This window comes from Solanum pennellii, chromosome 1 (assembly GCF_001406875.1).
Source record: "Solanum pennellii chromosome 1, SPENNV200".
Taxonomy (NCBI): domain Eukaryota; kingdom Viridiplantae; phylum Streptophyta; class Magnoliopsida; order Solanales; family Solanaceae; genus Solanum; species Solanum pennellii.
The window spans coordinates 97,998,343-98,016,229 of record NC_028637.1 but is presented as its reverse complement, the minus strand read 5'-3'; the positions used below and the strand labels follow the sequence as shown (position 1 = coordinate 98,016,229).

General features: G+C 35.2%; 4 protein-coding genes across 5 annotated transcripts; 2 read left to right on the top strand and 2 right to left on the bottom strand.

Annotated features, from left to right (window-relative positions):
- The first annotated feature begins 129 nt into the window (after nucleotides 1-129).
- On the top strand, nucleotides 130-8,284 carry LOC107008187 (65-kDa microtubule-associated protein 5). Of its 2 annotated transcripts, XM_015207112.2 has the most exons (12): nucleotides 130-352; nucleotides 1,981-2,096; nucleotides 2,188-2,391; nucleotides 2,480-2,734; nucleotides 2,832-3,047; nucleotides 3,596-3,751; nucleotides 3,884-4,043; nucleotides 5,848-5,996; nucleotides 6,377-6,464; nucleotides 7,224-7,297; nucleotides 7,377-7,451; nucleotides 7,723-8,284. In XM_015207112.2, the coding sequence occupies exons 2-12, from the start codon at nucleotides 2,064-2,066 to the stop codon at nucleotides 7,957-7,959; spliced, it is 1,647 nt and encodes a 548-aa protein (XP_015062598.1). In that variant the 5' UTR covers nucleotides 130-352; nucleotides 1,981-2,063; the 3' UTR covers nucleotides 7,960-8,284. The 2 variants fall into 2 exon arrangements, with proteins under 2 accessions (XP_015062598.1, XP_027772524.1); XM_027916723.1 differs by lacking the exon at nucleotides 1,981-2,096 and having other exon boundaries at nucleotides 149-352.
- Nucleotides 8,285-8,408: 124 nt separating this feature from the next.
- LOC107008188 (cytochrome P450 98A2-like) lies at nucleotides 8,409-11,426 on the bottom strand. The gene is made up of 3 exons (XM_015207113.2): nucleotides 10,899-11,426; nucleotides 9,393-9,793; nucleotides 8,409-9,219 (listed from the first exon to the last, which is right to left on the bottom strand). The coding sequence occupies exons 1-3, from the start codon at nucleotides 11,395-11,397 to the stop codon at nucleotides 8,575-8,577; spliced, it is 1,545 nt and encodes a 514-aa protein (XP_015062599.1). The 5' UTR covers nucleotides 11,398-11,426; the 3' UTR covers nucleotides 8,409-8,574.
- Nucleotides 11,427-12,363: 937 nt separating this feature from the next.
- LOC107007920 (protein MAINTENANCE OF PSII UNDER HIGH LIGHT 1) lies at nucleotides 12,364-15,090 on the bottom strand. Its single transcript, XM_015206768.2, has 3 exons — nucleotides 14,747-15,090; nucleotides 13,478-13,615; nucleotides 12,364-12,932 (listed from the first exon to the last, which is right to left on the bottom strand). The coding sequence occupies exons 1-3, from the start codon at nucleotides 14,930-14,932 to the stop codon at nucleotides 12,540-12,542; spliced, it is 717 nt and encodes a 238-aa protein (XP_015062254.1). The 5' UTR covers nucleotides 14,933-15,090; the 3' UTR covers nucleotides 12,364-12,539.
- Nucleotides 15,091-16,167: 1,077 nt separating this feature from the next.
- Nucleotides 16,168-17,341, top strand: LOC107007921 (putative RING-H2 finger protein ATL69). Its single transcript, XM_015206769.2, has one exon. The coding sequence runs from the start codon at nucleotides 16,545-16,547 to the stop codon at nucleotides 17,043-17,045; it is 501 nt and encodes a 166-aa protein (XP_015062255.1). The 5' UTR covers nucleotides 16,168-16,544; the 3' UTR covers nucleotides 17,046-17,341.
- The last annotated feature ends 546 nt before the right edge of the window (nucleotides 17,342-17,887 follow it).

Genomic DNA, 17,887 nt, shown 5'->3' with positions numbered 1-17,887 from the left:
TTTTTTTTTTTTTTTTACTGTGTGTTTATAGTAAGAATATGAAATAAATATCAAATTGGGTTGTTGTTTTGTTTTCTTGTACACACGTACATCACTTACACATAGAAACACCTACGTAGGACCCAAGATTTGTGGTAAATAAGAGTTGTATACGATAAGCTTGAACTTTGGCTGTTCAGATTCTTGTTTTTTGTTGCTCTGGAGATGGTTATTGGGAAACATGATAGAAAATTTTGGAATTGATCATAAGGGGGTGTGGGATTAGTGGTATATGATTGAATATGCCAATAATCAGTCTCTTCTTTCTAAGTCAGCCACTACTACTTGTGGCTCTCTACTTCAAGAATAGCAGGTATTCTTCTGTTTATTGTTTTGTTTGTTCGGATGTGTCTTTGAAAATGATTCTTGGTCTTTCTTTTTGGGTACCCAGTGGCTTTTGGGAATCACTATTTGTGTTTTAAGGAGATATGATATAAATATATTAAGTTGTATTAGTTTCTTAAGTTTGTTTATTCAATAAAAATTTTGGGGTTTTGTCGTTTCCCTTCTTTCTTACCCTTTTTATCTGTGTCTTTATAGTAAGAGTATGAATTAAATGTCAAATTGGGTTGTTGATGTTGTTGTTCTGTCCTTTTTTTCTTTTCTCTTTCTGGTACTCATGTACATCACACATACATACAAGTATGTGCATAAGACCCAAAAATTTGTGGTAGATAAGAGTTGCATACTATAATCTTGAACTTTGGGTGTTCAGATTCTTGTTTTTAATTGTTGTGGAGGTGGTTACCTGGAAACATGATAGAAATCTTTGGAATTGATCATAAGGGGGTGTCACTTTAGTGGCATATGATTGAATATGACAATAATCAGTATCTTCTTTTTATACTTGAGTGGAATGTAGAAGAATTGATTATGAATGAGCAGTTCTGAAAGTAGGATTCTCTTGATTGTTGGTGGGAGAATTGGGTGTTTCAACAGTTTGCTTAATGTATTTGACATATTTAGGTTGAATTGTTATATTCTTTACGGGAGGCTCCAGTTTGGCATTTCAAGTATTTCATGTCAGTAGAGTTGTTTTTCATGTATCTCTGTATTCTTGTTCCTATATGATTCATTAGTGTATCTGAGTATGTCTGAATTTTTTTATAGCTACGAACATTTGACAAAGTGAAAGTACATCATCTGAACAGGGGATACCTTGCAAACTGTTTTCATTCATCAGGGCACAAATAACATTGACTTCTGGAATTGAGAAATTTGAGATATGAATCATATGATAGCTTTTAGCTTCAAAACTTAGTAGAGATTGTAAATGCTATTGATGGGCCTACGGATGTGGCTTTAATTGCTTAAGGTTATTTTAATTATGCAATGGTATTAGACATGCCTCTATCGCATGATCATTTCCATTCATAATCTGGTGTTTACTAATTTTTTTTTTTTGAGAATTGGTTACTATTGAACTTGTTTTCTTTCAGCATTTGTGTTGATTCTGGACATGAATGTTAAGTTGGTTCAATGTTTGTATAGCTGCTTCTTATCTTGTCTTGTTTTCACTTTGGAAGTTATGGTTGAACTCCTCTGTATGTTTTATCCAAAGGTGATTCAACTGCATGATAAGTTTCCTGCTTGATTGTTGCCAGAATATACATTTTATAGTTGCCCATGACACTGTTAGCAACAATGATTTGCTGCTTGTACAATTTCCTTTTTCATTTAATTTAGCTTCTTTTTTGGCCATTATCGGAATAGACTTATTTTGTTTTTCTGGCTTACACATTTGATATATAATTGCAAAGTGCAAATGATGTAGTTTAATCACTTCCCTTGAGGTTTTTAGCTGTAAAAGATTAGAAAGTTTCTTTCTGAAGAAAAGAAGGTGAAGAGGTGTTTCCTTTTTCTTAAACTGAGTCTGTTGCAATGTACTCATTAATATTTGTATTGTGGTGCCATGACCTTACTCAATGGATTCCTGAAAAGAGTTGAGCATTTATTCAAGAAATTTGCTTGGTCTGCTAAGGGAACTATCTTTTGAAGTCTATGTTTCCTTAATTTGGAGACTGATGCATTTTTCTCCTACTTGCCCTCTTGTGTTGGTATGATCAGCTGTATTTTCACTTACACTTTCGAGTTTGGAGTTAGAATCTATTCAAATAACCTGTCTTTTTTTTTTTCTTTTTTCTGAAGGAAATATGGGATGAGATTGGGGAGAGTGACAGCGAGAGGGACAAAAAGCTTCTTCAAGTTGAGCAGGAATGCCTCGACATTTACCGTAGAAATGTAGATAAAGAGAGAAAATACAAAGCTGAGCTGCATCTGTCATTAGCTGAGGCTGATGCAGAAATTTCCAAACTTGTATCTGCCCTTGGAGAACAAGTTTCTTTGCCATTGGTTTGTCCTATGTTTCTTTGGAATCCTTTAACTTCTCCATCATTCAGTTTTTTTCTTTTAACTAATTAACTCTTTTCTTATTTTTCAGTCTGGAAAGATGAAAGGTACCCTGAAGCAGAAATTGGCTGTTATTGATCCCGTGTTAAAAGACATAAGGACAAAGAAACATGAAAGGATTAAGGACTTCTTGAATATAGAAACACAGATAGCAGCAATTTGTGCAGAAATAGCAGGAAATGACACAGTAATTAGTGCCACAGATATTCAAGTAAGTGAACAAGACTTGACCGCTAAGAGATTGGGAGAACTGAAGTCACATCTTCAGGAACTTCAGTCTGAAAAGGTTAGTTAGCTGATTTTTCTGCCTCTAATTTTTTCTGGAATATAACAAATTACATATCATTTCAATTCAATCAGTTAACTTTTGTCCTTTTCTGCAGAACCTGCGTTTGCTACGAGTCAACAGCTATATGAGCGCAATTCATGAGCTTACAGTAGTTATGTCACTTGATTTCAAGAATATAATAGCTAATATCAATCCAAGCTTGGCGAATCATTTGAATGTACAATCAAAGAGCATAAGCAATGAAACACTTGCTAGCTTGACAAGTGAAGTCAATTCACTGAAGCAATTGAAAAAGCAGCGGCTAGAGAGGGTGAGGAATCATTTACCCAGTCTCTCAATGTTTTGCATTTCAAATTTAGTGGAATAGTCTCTCTAAAATAAATAGGGACCAAAGTGCTCGCAAGTTTTTTATTTGTTTTGAGTAGACTTGCATGGATGCATATCATATCAGTGCGCCTAGTGAGGCAATCTTCTTGTTTTTACCACCTATGTATGATAGCTTACAAGTACCATTTTGCATCAGTTTATGGCCACATAACATGTTGAAACTCATATTGCTGCCAGTCGTTTTTTGCTTTAACTGAATGAAATGATCTAGAAATTGTTACTTGTTTAAAAATTTTAATAACTAGAAATTTAGGTGGGTAAAAATGATTGAGAGTTGTTCGGAATGTTATCTGCTTTTGTGGTTATTTTCTGCTTTAGATTTACCCTATCAGAAAACACTCGCTACATATGATTCCTATATCATTATTTATTGCATTATAACCAATATATTATAACCCCTTAATAATTATTTAAATATTACTTTATAAAAAATTATGTTGATTCTTTTTACATTTTTTTTTATTGGTGCAGCTTCAAGATCTTGGCAGCTCTCTAATAGAACTTTGGAACCTCATGGACATGCCAATGGAGGAACAACTGAGGTTTAACCATGTTACTTCCTTAGTTTCTTCCTCTATTGATGAGATAAGTAGACAAGGATCCCTTGCCATTCACATTGTTGAGCAGGTAAATTGAGTAATTATTGAGTCTTTGGGGGATGTGAGAAAAAATCTGCAAAGATATTCTACTTGGTTTCATCTAAACCAAACTACTTTCTCTACTACCATCTCCTACCACTTCTCATTTCTATGTTGGTAGGCTGAAGTGGAAGTTGAGCGTTTAAATGCTCTAAAGACCAGTAAGCTGAGAGAATTGATATTTAAGAGACAAAATGAGCTCGAGGAAATCTATAGGAATGTTCATATGGATGTAGATAGCGAGACTGCACGCCAGATTTTAATCCAGCTTATGGAGTCTGGTACATTCAGTTTACTTTATCTCATTTCTTTTCTGTGGCTTTGATGTGATTTAACTGTTTGTTCTTAAAACAAGAGTCGATTCTGTTGAACAGTTTTTCTTGAATGATTCCTATTTCCAATTTCATTGTTTTGTTTCCAACTTATCGTTTGTTCCACTGTTGTGTGCTGGGTTTTAAGTGAAAAAGCTGTTAAATCCATTTCTGATCTTTTAGCTGCACTGTGCATGTTTTTTTGGTAGAGGCAAGTGTACAGTGCTGATTCTTAAAAGTAATGGTTGGTTCGGATTTACTTTCATATGCTAAAGGAAAGAAGCTGCCCTATTTCGGTCTCTCCATCTTTAGATTGCATTTGACTGGGTATTAGCTCTTGACTTCTGACTTGGAAAAGAAGTGTGTATGAAATCCTTATGTTGGAGATGATATAGTCCTTGATGGCATGTTCTGGTCTTGTGTGTTTTTCTTATGAATTATCAACTCAAAGAAACGTTTGTTGGTCACAACTTGAATTCAGCAACATCTCCATTAGAAATGGAGGAAAGTTCAAACTAGTGGGGTCAGTTGGCACCTAGAGAAAATGTTCTTCTAGATTGTGAACCAAGTGCATGTAAATTGAATGTAATGGTAAGAAAGGAGAGACTAGCGTATGATCTATTTTTGTCTTAAACTGTTAATAATCTACTGCATGAAGTTGACTAAACTACATGAATTTTAAGTTGACTTTAGATAGGCATTTCAATACCAACACTAGCCATCACAACCATGTGAAAGGAATTAGTACCTGATGTATACAAATTAAAATATAGTGAAAAATTGTTGCTTGTCTCAATATGACTTAGTATGAGACCTGGTGGACAAATTCCTAAGCACAACTCAAAAGGAAGACATGGCTATTGAGGATTGAGGTATGCATGGCTCACCTACCAAATCAAACAGTGTTCCCATTGATGTAATAATAATGATAGATGAAATAAAATATACCCAGTGATGGATGAAGAATGGAGTGATCTATAACCCTTTTCAATTGTAAGTTTCTTTCATTCTTTAGCCATTTAATTATAGAAACTGTTTGAACTACCTGGCTGTAACCTGTTGAATCATCCCACACTAGATGAGAAGATTAAAGGCTTCAAAAAACTATTTCCAGAACTTTTGAAGGGCTTCTAAATGAGTGCTCAACTGCAACAAGTAAAGGGATAAAGCATTAGCCTATGGTGAATGGGAGGAGACCTTACCTCTTAGATGGCCTAAGCAAGTCATTAAACTATTGAATGGATCCTCCTAATTCTATTTGTGTAAGGCTGAGTAGTGGATAGATGAAACCCACAGTTCAAGTAAGTTAAGCTTTCTGCATTAAAGCAATTCTACTAGACACCACTACATTGACTCAGTGCTTAGGCAGTGACTTCTTTTCTTTGCAGCCTCTATTCCCATCCTCACAGGAAGATATGAAATCCTCCCTCAATTTTGCTCTCCTCTGTTTCTTTATGAATGCTCATTATACCTTTAGTGAAAGAATATATATGAAAATTGCTGGGAGAGTGTTATGGTCATTATCAATTGACAGACACAACTTTGACTTTACTGATTCAGAAGAGGATATGTATTTTTTTTTTGGCTGAGTTGTGCATTCATTCTCAGTTTTTGTTGAAGACAGTATCCTGTTCTTTGGAGCAGGAATGCAAATGTTTCCAGGCCTCTTGCATCTTAGCATGTCTATAGTTATCATCAGTAGAATTGAAAGATAGACTTCATTAATATTAGGTTGATGTTCTCTTATACAATCTTTTATTATAATCTAATACAGGCAGTGATCTCTCTAATCTGCTTTCAAGCATGGATGATCAGGTGGTGAAAGCCAAAGAGCAAGCTTCAAGCAGGAAAGAAGTATTAGATAAAGTGGAGAAGTGGAAACATGCTTCTCAAGAGGAAAGTTGGCTTGATGAGTATGAAAAGGTATACATCTACATAAATACAGGTGTTTACTTGTGAGTTATACTCAGTTATGAATCATATGGAGATGTGTGCATAACTGATCAATCAGTCTACTTATTCATTTCCATTGCTAAAAGTTGGCCACAGTGGAAATTGGATGTGTCCCACATATTGTTTGAGGTGCTCTCTGTGATACCCCCAGTATATTGATCCTTTCTCATCTTTTTTATGCTGGTATAAAATATGAAGCATAAGTGTAGTCCAGCAAAATTTGGTGATGACTTGATTTGCTCATCCATTTGATATCTTATGCAGCATCAAGTCATCACCAAATTTTGCTGCATAAGATATAGTTTGCAACTTGAGTTTCCCACTAAATCATGATTCACTTTTTTTAACAGGATGATAATCGTTATAGTGCTGGGAAAGGTGTTCACATCAATTTGAAACGTGCAGAGAAAGCACGGATTTTGGTCAGCAAAATACCATGTGAGCTTGTACTCATTTATCTCCTTTGATCTACACCTCTTCCCTCATCCTCCCCTGATAGACCAGTTTTAGTAGCTTCATGATGCACTACTGTTTCCTTTTCAAGGAGAATTATGCATGATTGTGGATTTCTGTAATTGCTATATGAAGAAGCTTCTTGTTTTTGTTCTTTATACCACCGCTTTCCCTCCTTCAAATTTCATCTTTCTTCTGGTTAGAAACATACTAGTTTACCTATTTCTCTTTGAAATCTTGGTTATCTACTCTGAAAAGTGGAAACTNATTGTGGATTTCTGTAATTGCTATATGAAGAAGCTTCTTGTTTTTGTTCTTTATACCACCGCTTTCCCTCCTTCAAATTTCATCTTTCTTCTGGTTACAAACATACTAGTTTACCTATTTCTCTTTGAAATCTTGGTTATCTACTCTGAAAAGTGGAAACTAATATTTGATTTTGAAAACTCTATGGCCTATTTGTTTGGCTGAACAAGTATTGGTACTTGAAATTATTTGTTACCAGTCAGGTCTATTAATTTGGTTCTCTTTTTATTTTGTTACTTGTGTATTACATAACTTTCATTGATCAGTTAAGCCTAAAAAGGTGCTCGTGGTCAATATCTGATGTGCTAATTCTTGGACACGCTAATAGTATTAGGTTCTACATCAATGTATTTTCGGCACATTCTAATCCGTAGTGTGTTTGAATATTATATGTCAGCAATTATCATATAGTGACTGAAGTCTGAACCTATAATGCAGCTCTTGTTGAAAACTTGACTGCCAAGATAAAGGCCTGGGAGAAGGAAAGAGGAATGCCATTTTTATATCACAAAGTGAGTTCAGTGTTGTTTTTTATTTAAGATGAAATTGTTGTGGTACTGCACCTTCACAGACCAGAACTTTTGTGTCTAGGCCCCTCTATTGCATACTTTGGAAGAGTATATCATCTCGCGACAGGAAAAACAAGAAGAGAAACGTAGATCTCGGGTATTACTTTTTATATCTTGTCTGATACTTATTTCTGAATCTTTTGTTCAGATGTTAACGAGGAACTGCTCTTAATTGAGCAATGATCTGGTTATTGATCTTTTGTTGGACCTTTGTTGGCTGTTGTGTTATGATTGAAGGGATGATATGTTACACTAACTATCTATTTTGTATGTATGCGTGAAACTGAATATGACTGTGTTTGATGCTTCAACCATCCATACCATAGTCAATATGTATTAAGATTTGGAGACTGATGTATATGTCTCAGGAACAAAAGCGGCTCCAAGATCAATTTGCTGCAGAACAAGAAACAATCTATGGTTCAAAGTCTGCCAAGAAACCTCTGGGTAATGCTAACACAGTGCCCGGAACTCCAAATAGTCGACGTATGTCTACACCTTCAGGTCGTTATGGTGCGTCCATAGGGAAGGAAAAGAGAGGGAGCGGTCATGTAATACCCGTAAACTACGTAAGCCTTGCAAAGGATGATCAGAAATGTGGATGACTTTAGGACTGTAACTGTGACTTGTAGAAAGGTATACATATCTGCTGATCTTGCACAAGCTAAACCCACTGATCCTCTGAGGTAGTATAGCATATATTAGAAAATAATGGGCATGAAACTGCACATATCATCCTCTTCATTTTCTTTACAGCAACTTTTTTAGTATGTCTGGTAATATTTGCCCCAAGAGCCAAACCGTTTTCTACTTTAATAGCAAATGCTTGCCTTTTTCCATGCTTTGGCTATTGTATAATTTGTGGTTGCTATTGTTCTTGCTTCAATTGTTTTCATCACGTTTTTTCATCAATGTATTTGGTATTACATACTTGTTTTTCTGTATTCTTTACTTGAGTGTCCATTGATAATACCTTTCTACCTTCATAACTTAGGGATAAGGTTGACTATCATTCCATGAAATCCTATGTCTTTAACCAACCAGAAACAAATTGTTTTCATGAAGCTCTAGCTGATATTAAAATAAAAATAGTACAAAAGAAATTGGACTTGAGGCACAAAGTTGAAAATATTTTGACGTTATCACATACTGTAACAATAAAAAGGAAAGCAAAATAAAAAAGAAAAACTCTTGCTGGGGAGGGTTTCCCTTTTCTTTTTTTACATGTCGACTGCAATTCGTTTATACAAGTCAGCTGGTAATCTGGGAGTGGCAACGGCCTGTAATGGAGTCCTCATGTAGGTAACAATCCCAGGGTTCTCACCCATATCAATCTCCTCTGGGCTCAATCCATTAGAAGGAGTCCAACGAAAATGGTGCAATAGATGGCCCAACATAGAGGTCACCAAGTTGATACCTAATTGTGCCCCTGGACACACTCTTCTACCAGCACCAAATGGGAGTAGCCTATAATCATGACCCTTCATGTCCACGTCTTCCTCAAGGAACCTCTCTGGTCTGAACTCCAATGGGTTATTCCACACCTTGGGGTCGCGAGCAACAGCCCAGACATTCACATGCACGTTGGAGCCCTTTGGAATGTCGTAGCCACCGATCTTGACGTTGGCGTTGGCTCTATGTGGGAGCATTAGAGGAGTTGGAGGGTGTAGCCTTAGCGCTTCCTTGGCCACGCATTGCAGGTATGGGAGGTTGGGGAAGTCTGTTTCGTTCATTACTCGCTCGTACCCGATCACTTGGTCGAGTTCTTCTTGGGCCTTCTGCTGCACTCTTGGGTTCTTGATCACCTCAGCCATTGCCCATTCAACAGATATTGCAGTTGTGTCCATTCCTGCTGTGATCATGTCCTGTAATTTCAGCGAAATCAGTTCAAAAGCTCATCACAATTATAGGTGTTCATTTTAGCTCTTTTATGAGTATCAGATAGACTCGGAGCAACAACAGGCGAATCTCAGTGGATTCTAGCAGCAATCATTCCATCTCCTTTTGTGAGGAAAGTTTATACTACTAATTTGCTTACCCAAAGTAAACCAATGAGAGTGTCTTCACTTAGGTCATATTTCTGTTGGAGGGTCAACAATGCATCAAAAAAGTGCTGCTTGGCGGCTCCTCCACTCTTCTGGCGAGCAAGGGTGTGCTCCTCCATAATAGCTCGGGTGAGACGGTCTCTACGTTCCCCGTGCTTAGAAAAAGCATCCTCATCAAGAGGGAACATCCAGCGAAGCCATGGGATGTGTTCGGCCATGGCAAGGGATGCTCCAAGCTTCAACCCATTGGCAACAATCGCCTTGAACTCATTCCCTTGTTCATCAATTACACCTTCAAAGTTTTCAAACCTCTTCCCAAAGGCAAGCCTTGTAATGTTGTTAAAGGCCACTGCTCCAAGGTACTTCTTCACTAGCAGACTCTTCCCTAGGTTATCTACACAATTACCATATTCTTACATTTAACACCATATGGTTCAAGATTGTACATTCGTAAGTTTCACAGTACTAGTGATTAGTAGATTCAAACCAAACAAACATTATTTTCTCTAAAATTATTGAAACTGATCAGGAATATATGAAAACTTTTTCCATTAAATAGTAGTTATAACAACATATCCAGTGTAATTCGATAAGTGGGGTCTGGTGAGCGATGGTAGCGGGTCTTATTCAAAGTTTGGTCTACCATTACCAACTCACCAACCACACCAGCTATTTAAGGTGGTGCTTATTAACTATTTATTTTTCTATGTTATTATTATTTGGAAAATGATAGTAGGTTGATATTAGTCAACTCACCATTTTATTTAAGGCCATTCCCAACAACTCCATGGACCCACAATGAAAAAAAAACCCACCAAACTTCAACCAAATTTATCAATCTTTTATTAGAAAAAGACTATTTGCTTATCTACATGACTACACTTCCATTTCAAATTTATCAATCTTTTATTAGAAAAAGACTATTTGCTTATCTACATGACTACACTTCCATTGCTATAAATAACCTTTTCAAGTATGATAGATATTAACATGGTTAAGTCTTTCTTAAACTTCATATTCTGTCAAACTACGTCACATAAATTGGGAATAAGGGAATAGCAATTCAAGATCGATTAAAAAAAATTAAAAATTGAAAGCACACAAATGCACAAATTATTAGTTTCGGCCCGGATATATTGACAGTCTTGAAAATAAGACTCAATTTGACTAACTAAACTTAGATACACCCTCAATACACTCTCGATATGCCACATGACATAACAAATGGTCTGAAACTTTTGTATGAGAAGAGTGGGCTGAAACTCTTGTAGGAGCATTAGAAAACAAACCTAAACTTAACGAGAATTCAGGAGGATTTTGAATGTATTTCACTAATGTTGATATTTAGGTTCAGTATACAACTAGTATTTTGCGTTAATTAGTTTAAGTAGTGTTTTAAATACTTGTCTCATCAAAAAACAACTAATTACCAATTGAAAATACATTTAAACAATTAAAAAAAAAACAGAAATTCAAATTATCAGTAAAAAAAAACTTACCAGGACTACTGCAATCTCTGTAAATGGACTCCACCATGGCAGTGACTTCATCTTCTCGAATAGGTCTAAGGGATTCAAGCCTTTTGGCCGTAAAAAGCTCAATCGTACAAACCTTTCTAACCTTAACATAATGAGGTCCATAATCAGCCCATATCAGATCTTGTCCATCTCTGCTAAACTTCGCCGCCGATCTGCTCCTATGCCGATCAGCCAATTGCTGGTCCTTTTCTTTCAGAACTTCCTTCGCTAACTCCGAGCTGGAAACGACGACGTTTAAAGTCGACCCGAACCAAACCGAAATTACAGGTCCGTAGGTTTCTGCCCACTCGTAAAAGCATCGGAATCTAACGGGCTTAATCTGGTAAAGGTTTCCGACTACCGGCCATGGAGTTGGGCCCGGCGGGAGCTTGAATCGGAGACGGTAGTAGAGATGATAAAGTACGTATGTGAAAATGAAAGCTAGAGGAATTGCAACAGGTAAAGGAATGGGAATAGCCATTGTTAGGATATTGAAGAAAAAGAAGGATAGTATGGATTTTATATAAAAGGGGAGGGAAAAGGTAGGTGAGGGGTATTTTAGTCTTTTAAAATATGGTAGTTGGTGTTTTTGGTGAAGAATATTTAGATTTTAAAAAATGGAAACATGAAGATTGAGGGATTTTTAAATATGAAAAAGAGAATTTTGATTGGTGAGGGAATGTATAGTCAATGGGTAAAAGTATTAAGGAAACATAACTTATTATTTAGACTATGAATTTACCTTTAAAAATTTATAATTGTGGGTCAGATTAGTTTACACATAGCTCGATTATTTATAGATATATATATTGTCTAAGTTAAAATTTAGATATTAAGAAGAAGAAAAAAAAATTATAATGTATTTGTCTTGTGAATTAATCAATTATTCATTCTATAATAGTAAAATAAATTTGTTGTTTAATTATTAAATATGAATTAGAGATCCATATTAGAACCTTCGCTCCTGCACTTTTTTGATCTAATTTATTTTATGTCAAATAAACGACTATATTCCTTTATTTTTCAAGAGTTTTACTTGTAAAAATTCAAATTTCACAACAATATGTTGGAATTGTTTATTTCGTGTTTTACGAGGATAATTCTTTTTGTTGATATTTTATTTCGTTAAAGTGACTATTTTTCAATTACATGGCAAAAAAGCTACCCACGTATGCCCTTTTTACCAACTTCATAGTAAGGTCAACATTATGCTTAAGAATTCATTTTGCCCATGGTTGAAACACTTTGCTGCAAAACATTGGCGCCTACAGAACAGTTGATAAAAAAAAGTAATGCAAAAAGTATGAATGAAGATGGAAAGATAACGGCCCATAGAAACAAAATGTGGTTGGTAAAATGGACCCACTTGAAGACTGAAGTAGTAGGTTATGATGTTTGTTGATTTAAAAAAAAAATGTATAGACAATGAAAGGTTACAATTTTATGCTTCAGAGTCAAGTCTTTGTTATTGTTGATCATTGAGCTAACTCAATTAAGGATTCATAATTGATTTTCGATACAGATAATAGTTCTCTTTGAATAGTAGTATTACAAAAGCTTACTGAAATATGTATACTAGGTCATCTACAAATAAAAATATACAAGTAAGCAAAATGATTTATCCTAAGAGATGTTAGAACTTGAACTTGAAGTGTCCTGAGGGGCTTCAGATTGGACTTCAACTTGTGGAGCAGGAGCTTCTGGAGCAGAGCTTTCAACTTCTGGTGTAATTGCTACTTCTTCGGTTTCTGGTGCAGTTGGTGCTTCGGTTATTGAAGCTTGGACTATTTCCGCTGGCTTAAGCTTGTTGATATAGTAGCTAAGGGATGGTCCCGTGTACTCCACTGTTTGTATCGGAGGAGGTGAGTTCTTCCCAACTTGAAGGAGAATCGATGAAGCAGCTGCAACAGAGATTAAGGCTATCCCAGCTGAAATAGCTTTGGTGTTCTCTGCTCCATCAGATGAGGTGCCTGCAGTACCAGAGCTTATAGCACTTTCTGCTACATAAACTGCAGGCTGTTGCAAAATTAAGCAACATCAATAACACTGATAACAATAACAGCATCCATACAGGTCGTCAAACAGGAATATTTTCTCTTAAGAACTACCAAAAGAGAATGATGATTCAGTGTGAATTGCCAAGATATATATACTTTCACCCATCATATATTGTACCGAACTTGTTAGTAATTCTGAAGAATTTTAGACAGAATCCTAGCCACATTGATCCTAAACTAAGTGAGAGGCCATGGGGCAGGGAAAAAATCGAGTTAATCAAGAGAAGCAACACGGTTTGTCTTGTAAAAGCATAAGACTAGCGACTGGTATTTTATGATTCATCGCGTGACTCCTTTTTGGAACCCTGATATCTCTAGAATATGAGGTCCATTTCTATCATGGTATCAGAGTCAGATCCTTCCCAATTCGTTGTGTACCTGCTATGATAGTTTTCGTGTTAAAAGCTACTGCATGTCATAATATGAAACTTCCTTTGCTCTATACCACCTGATCAATGTAGTTTCAAAAGAACTTGTGTCTTCGCAGAACATAGAAGTACTAACCTCAACAGAGTATATATTTGTCTGCCCAGCAGTATCCTTCTCAACATACCCTGTCCAGCCACGCGGCTTACGAGGTGGAAATGTCCCAACCACTTTGGTGTTGTCCATGGCTACCCATTCCAAGCTCACCTTCCCAACCTGTTTCCAATATAAAAGATGAATCACAATATTTTCCAGTGTGAACTACCATCTTGCTGGATGGTATGACATGCAATATTGATCTACTAATGTTTGTTAAAAAGCTATCAAGTAAAGGCTGAAGAACAAACTCAAAATTACCACAAAGAGTGTATAAGAATAGTTTGCAATTCTGTTTTATGAGCGAAAAATAACAATTACATGCTTTCGCATCACACACTCTTATTATCATGATTAACTCTCCTTCCACGGAAAGAAAAGATAAAATGTTGCAATCATGTAATGAACGCAACCTGACATACAATGTATCACAAAGATGCATAACTCATGAAAGAATTTACACCAAATTTGTGCCTTCCTCACAAACTCATTCAAGAGAAAATACGAAAGCTTCATTGTCCACAACCTGCCTACAGCAAGCCATATCAACTGGTCTCTTAGACTCTTACACCAATACATTTTCTCCCCAAAAGAATTTCAATTTGTGCTGGTCTTCTCCCAACTCATAGCAAAATATTTCCTCACTAGACATGAAAAAGCGTTCCACATGCCTTTATATGTATAAACAAATACAATTCTGATGTGCAGCTTTTCCATAATTAACTCGTCAACCTTATACATTCCAAGTGAAATCAAACTGCTGACATCTTTACTAGTTGCAGCAGTATACACAAATATATCCACAAATGCTAGAGCACAGTATTCACACTGTTTAGGCAGCAACTTTTACTGTCTCCGGAAACATAAGTTGGCATACTTAAAGCTTATGGGTTCAGAATTCTAGTTCATTCAGGCAACTTGATTCTAAATTACCAATTTGTATTTATTCAATCGATTTCTTAAGACATACAGAGTTTGGACAAATCTACTTGGTTTATCCAAACCTATAACCTGCATAATAGCTCCGGCCTGGCCTATAATTACAGCAAAATCAGCCATAATTATTATCCAAGATCGTTTTCGGGAGTTGGCTATGTAACCAAAACAATTCCCCAAAGCTCTAAAAAAGGAAAACTTTTCAGATTCTACTACCCATTTCCTTTTTTCTACATCTGTCAACAAATATGAATCGAAAAACACAAATTCAACAGTAGTTATATAAATTGAAGAAAAGCAAAGAGGAAACTAGACCTCCTTCTCTGGGGCACATTCTTCAGCATTGCAATCAGAATCATCAGTTGAAGCCCGAACTCTGAATCGAACGAGACTGTGTCTTTGCCTCAATTTTGAGTCCTTTTGGTATGTGGAAAAGCTCAATCTTCCACTAGACGATGAAGCTATGGTGCAGCTGTTTGCTGATAAAGCAGCACAAGCCATTATGTTCCAAATTTGTTTGTAGCCCAACTATGGTGGTGTCTGTTAGGTAGTATATTGAAGTGATGAAGAAGCAGAACCACTAGTAGAAATTTGATGCTTCTTCGATTGGCTGTGTTTGAGCCTCCAAAATCCTCTTATGGTTTAGTTTTTGTGGTTTGATTTGAATGCACGTTGAGTGGTTTATGCGTCTCAGATTTCATTTCTCTTTTAAATTGACAATTATATCCCTTATTGTCATTTTGCGCCATTCCCACACAGGTCTTTTGTCCATTTTTTATTTATGGTTTGACTTGATATACACCGTGGAAAAATGAATAAAAGCATATAATTGATAAAAGAAAGAAATAACAACGAATGGTTTGCTAGATGATTGCATATTTATAGCCTATACATTGAATCTAAGATTTTAATACCATAAATTTAAATTTATAATTGAATTTGAAATAAATCTAATTAAACTTATTAAATCTATAACGTTCATATATTATAAATATGTTCCTGAGGTAAAATGTCTTAATTTGAATCAAAGTAGCATGTGACAAATTATAACACCAAAGTAGAGCAATTATAGGTAGATAGACTAATTTAATTATATGTCAAATAAAACCATCTCAACCACCTAACGGGCAATTCAATTGCATGGTTGAGTCACAGTTCGAGTTTTTTAACGTATGTTTTAATACTATAATATTAAATGATTATAGTATATTCTATTTGATATTAAAAGATATTTGATCCCGTAATATTTGGATTAGTTTATAATAGAAAATAATAAGTAAGAAACTTATCCAGCACAACGAAGAGCTAAAAAAAAGTTTAGATATAAATACAAAAACACTTCCGCTCTAATTTTAAAATAGGCACCTTCTCGGGCCACCACCGTCGCCGCTGATCGGCTTCGTCAACTCATATATGAAAGTAGTATTGTTTAACTTTGTTCTCATACTTTAATATATATATATATATGATGTATAATAACATATGGAATTGGTAGGTTAAAAGATGAAATCAACGCTATAAAAAATTCTCTTATTTGTTTTAGCATTGTTGGATAGAGTTATTGGATAACAAATATTTTTTCGTTTCACAAAAAATGATCTAGTTTGATTTGATACGAAGTTTAAGAAAATAAAAAAAAAATTATCATGTGATCCTAAATTAAAATTATGTCAAATATATAAAATTGTCATTTAATCTTGTGGCTCAAATATATCAAAAGAAAAATTATTACCAAAATAAAAAAAAATTAATTTTTTTAAACAGACTAAAAAGAAATCGTTACAGAGGGAGTATTTTATAAAACTAATTCATGAGATGCACACTAGCTAACTCCAAACACTACGGTCACAGAAAAAAGAAAATCCATTCACACTTTTGTTCGGTCCCAGATTTTCCTCCTCTTCTTCAGCTAATAAGCCCAATTCCCAACGTAGACCTGGATCTCATTTTCAAACTCACTGTAGACTCTGTAATCTCTAATGCACATGATGAACATTGCAATTTATTTATTTGGTTCTGACAACATCTACTCACTGGCCCAACCTCATTTATTTCTTCCCCTAATTTTCTTCTTCTTCCATTAATTTGCACTACACACTTCCAACAAAAAAAAATGTCTATATCAAACTTACCTGCAGATTCTGCATTTAGCCTCAAATACGGCATCGCCATTGCCGTCGCCATTTTGATTCTCATTTCCATCATCATGTTCGCCTCCTACGCTTGTCTTCGTGTCAAATTAGCCGGAGATTTGACGCCACCGTCGTCTTCTTCAAATGAGACTAATAATAATAATTACAACATCTATAGCTACTTCTTCGGATTGGATCGGCCGGTTATAGAGTCGTTCCCCAAAGTAGTGTTGGGTGAAAGTAAGAGATTGCCTAGTTCAATTAGTGATACGAATACATGCGCAATATGCTTGTGTGAATATTGTGTGAAGGATTCCGTTCGCTGTATGCCGGAGTGTAATCACTGTTTTCACGCCGATTGTGTTGACGAATGGTTGCAGAAGAGTGGGAGTTGTCCGATCTGTAGGAGCTCTCCGGTTTCTACATCTGCAGGTTCAACACCGCTGCCTGTGCCTAATTACTATAGGTTTAATTTTGTATAGAATTAGTTCTAGTTTGAAATATCTCTCTAACCTGCGCACCCCACTATATAAATAGCCTTCAAACTACATAAAGACGCTCGACTCAAAAGGCACCGAAAGAGATTCATCTCGAATTATCCATGTAAATAATCACCTTTAAATCAATTGAGTCATTATCCTATAATTTATGTAAGAGATATATGATTAAAATAGTTCTTACTGTCTGGACTTAGATTAGATTCCATTTGGTTCTTAATATATAAATGGGAAAAAAGTTCTTATTGGATAATATAACAAATTGATCCTTATATATTACTATATACTTCCTCTGTTTTAAAAAGGATGATTTAGTTTGACTTGAACAGAGTTTAAAAAAAGAAAATAAGATTTTTTAATATTGTGATTCTAAATTAAAGTAATATTTATCAAAATATCCTTAATTTTATGATCTTAAATATATCATGTGAAAAATTAAAATAAAAATATTGCCAGAAAAAATGTTATTCCTTTTCTGAAATAATATAAGGAATATAATTTCTCATTGTTACATAACAACAAGGAATATAATTTCTCATTGTTACATAACAACATTTAAACGGACACTCAATAAGTAAAAACCGTCCAAAAAAGTTGTCAAGTGGTTTTGTACGCGCGACGATGTAAATAAGTACACATATCTCATGATTATTTTAATGCAAATAAAAATAAGCTCGATTAGGCAACACCGCAAATCAAATGATGAGATAAAGTCAGTTTCAAAACTATTATTCTTTATGGCACAATTTGTAGGAGGAAATGACATAAATATAGTTCCTAGTATGTTTCACATAGTCTCTTAGCTATACATTTAATATATATAATTC

Coding starts and splice junctions, on each gene's coding strand:
- LOC107008187 (XM_015207112.2), top strand. CDS start 2,064: ATGCATTTTTCTCCTACTTGCCCTCTTGTGTTG. Junction 2,097..2,187: donor CTACTTGCCCTCTTGTGTTG/GTATGATCAGCT, acceptor TTTTTTCTGAAG/GAAATATGGGATGAGATTGG. Junction 7,452..7,722: donor AAGAGAAACGTAGATCTCGG/GTATTACTTTTT, acceptor TATATGTCTCAG/GAACAAAAGCGGCTCCAAGA.
- LOC107008188 (XM_015207113.2), bottom strand. CDS start 11,397: ATGGCTATTCCCATTCCTTTACCTGTTGCAATTCCTCTAGCTTTCATT. Junction 9,794..10,898: donor CAGAGATTGCAGTAGTCCTG/GTAAGTTTTTTT, acceptor GTAATTGTGTAG/ATAACCTAGGGAAGAGTCTG. Junction 9,220..9,392: donor CTCTCATTGGTTTACTTTGG/GTAAGCAAATTA, acceptor CTGAAATTACAG/GACATGATCACAGCAGGAAT.
- LOC107007920 (XM_015206768.2), bottom strand. CDS start 14,932: ATGGCTTGTGCTGCTTTATCAGCAAACAGCTGCACCATAGCTTCATCG. Junction 13,616..14,746: donor AATGTGCCCCAGAGAAGGAG/GTCTAGTTTCCT, acceptor TATTGGAAACAG/GTTGGGAAGGTGAGCTTGGA. Junction 12,933..13,477: donor CAAATATATACTCTGTTGAG/GTTAGTACTTCT, acceptor ATTTTGCAACAG/CCTGCAGTTTATGTAGCAGA.
- LOC107007921 (XM_015206769.2), top strand. CDS start 16,545: ATGTCTATATCAAACTTACCTGCAGATTCTGCATTTAGCCTCAAATAC.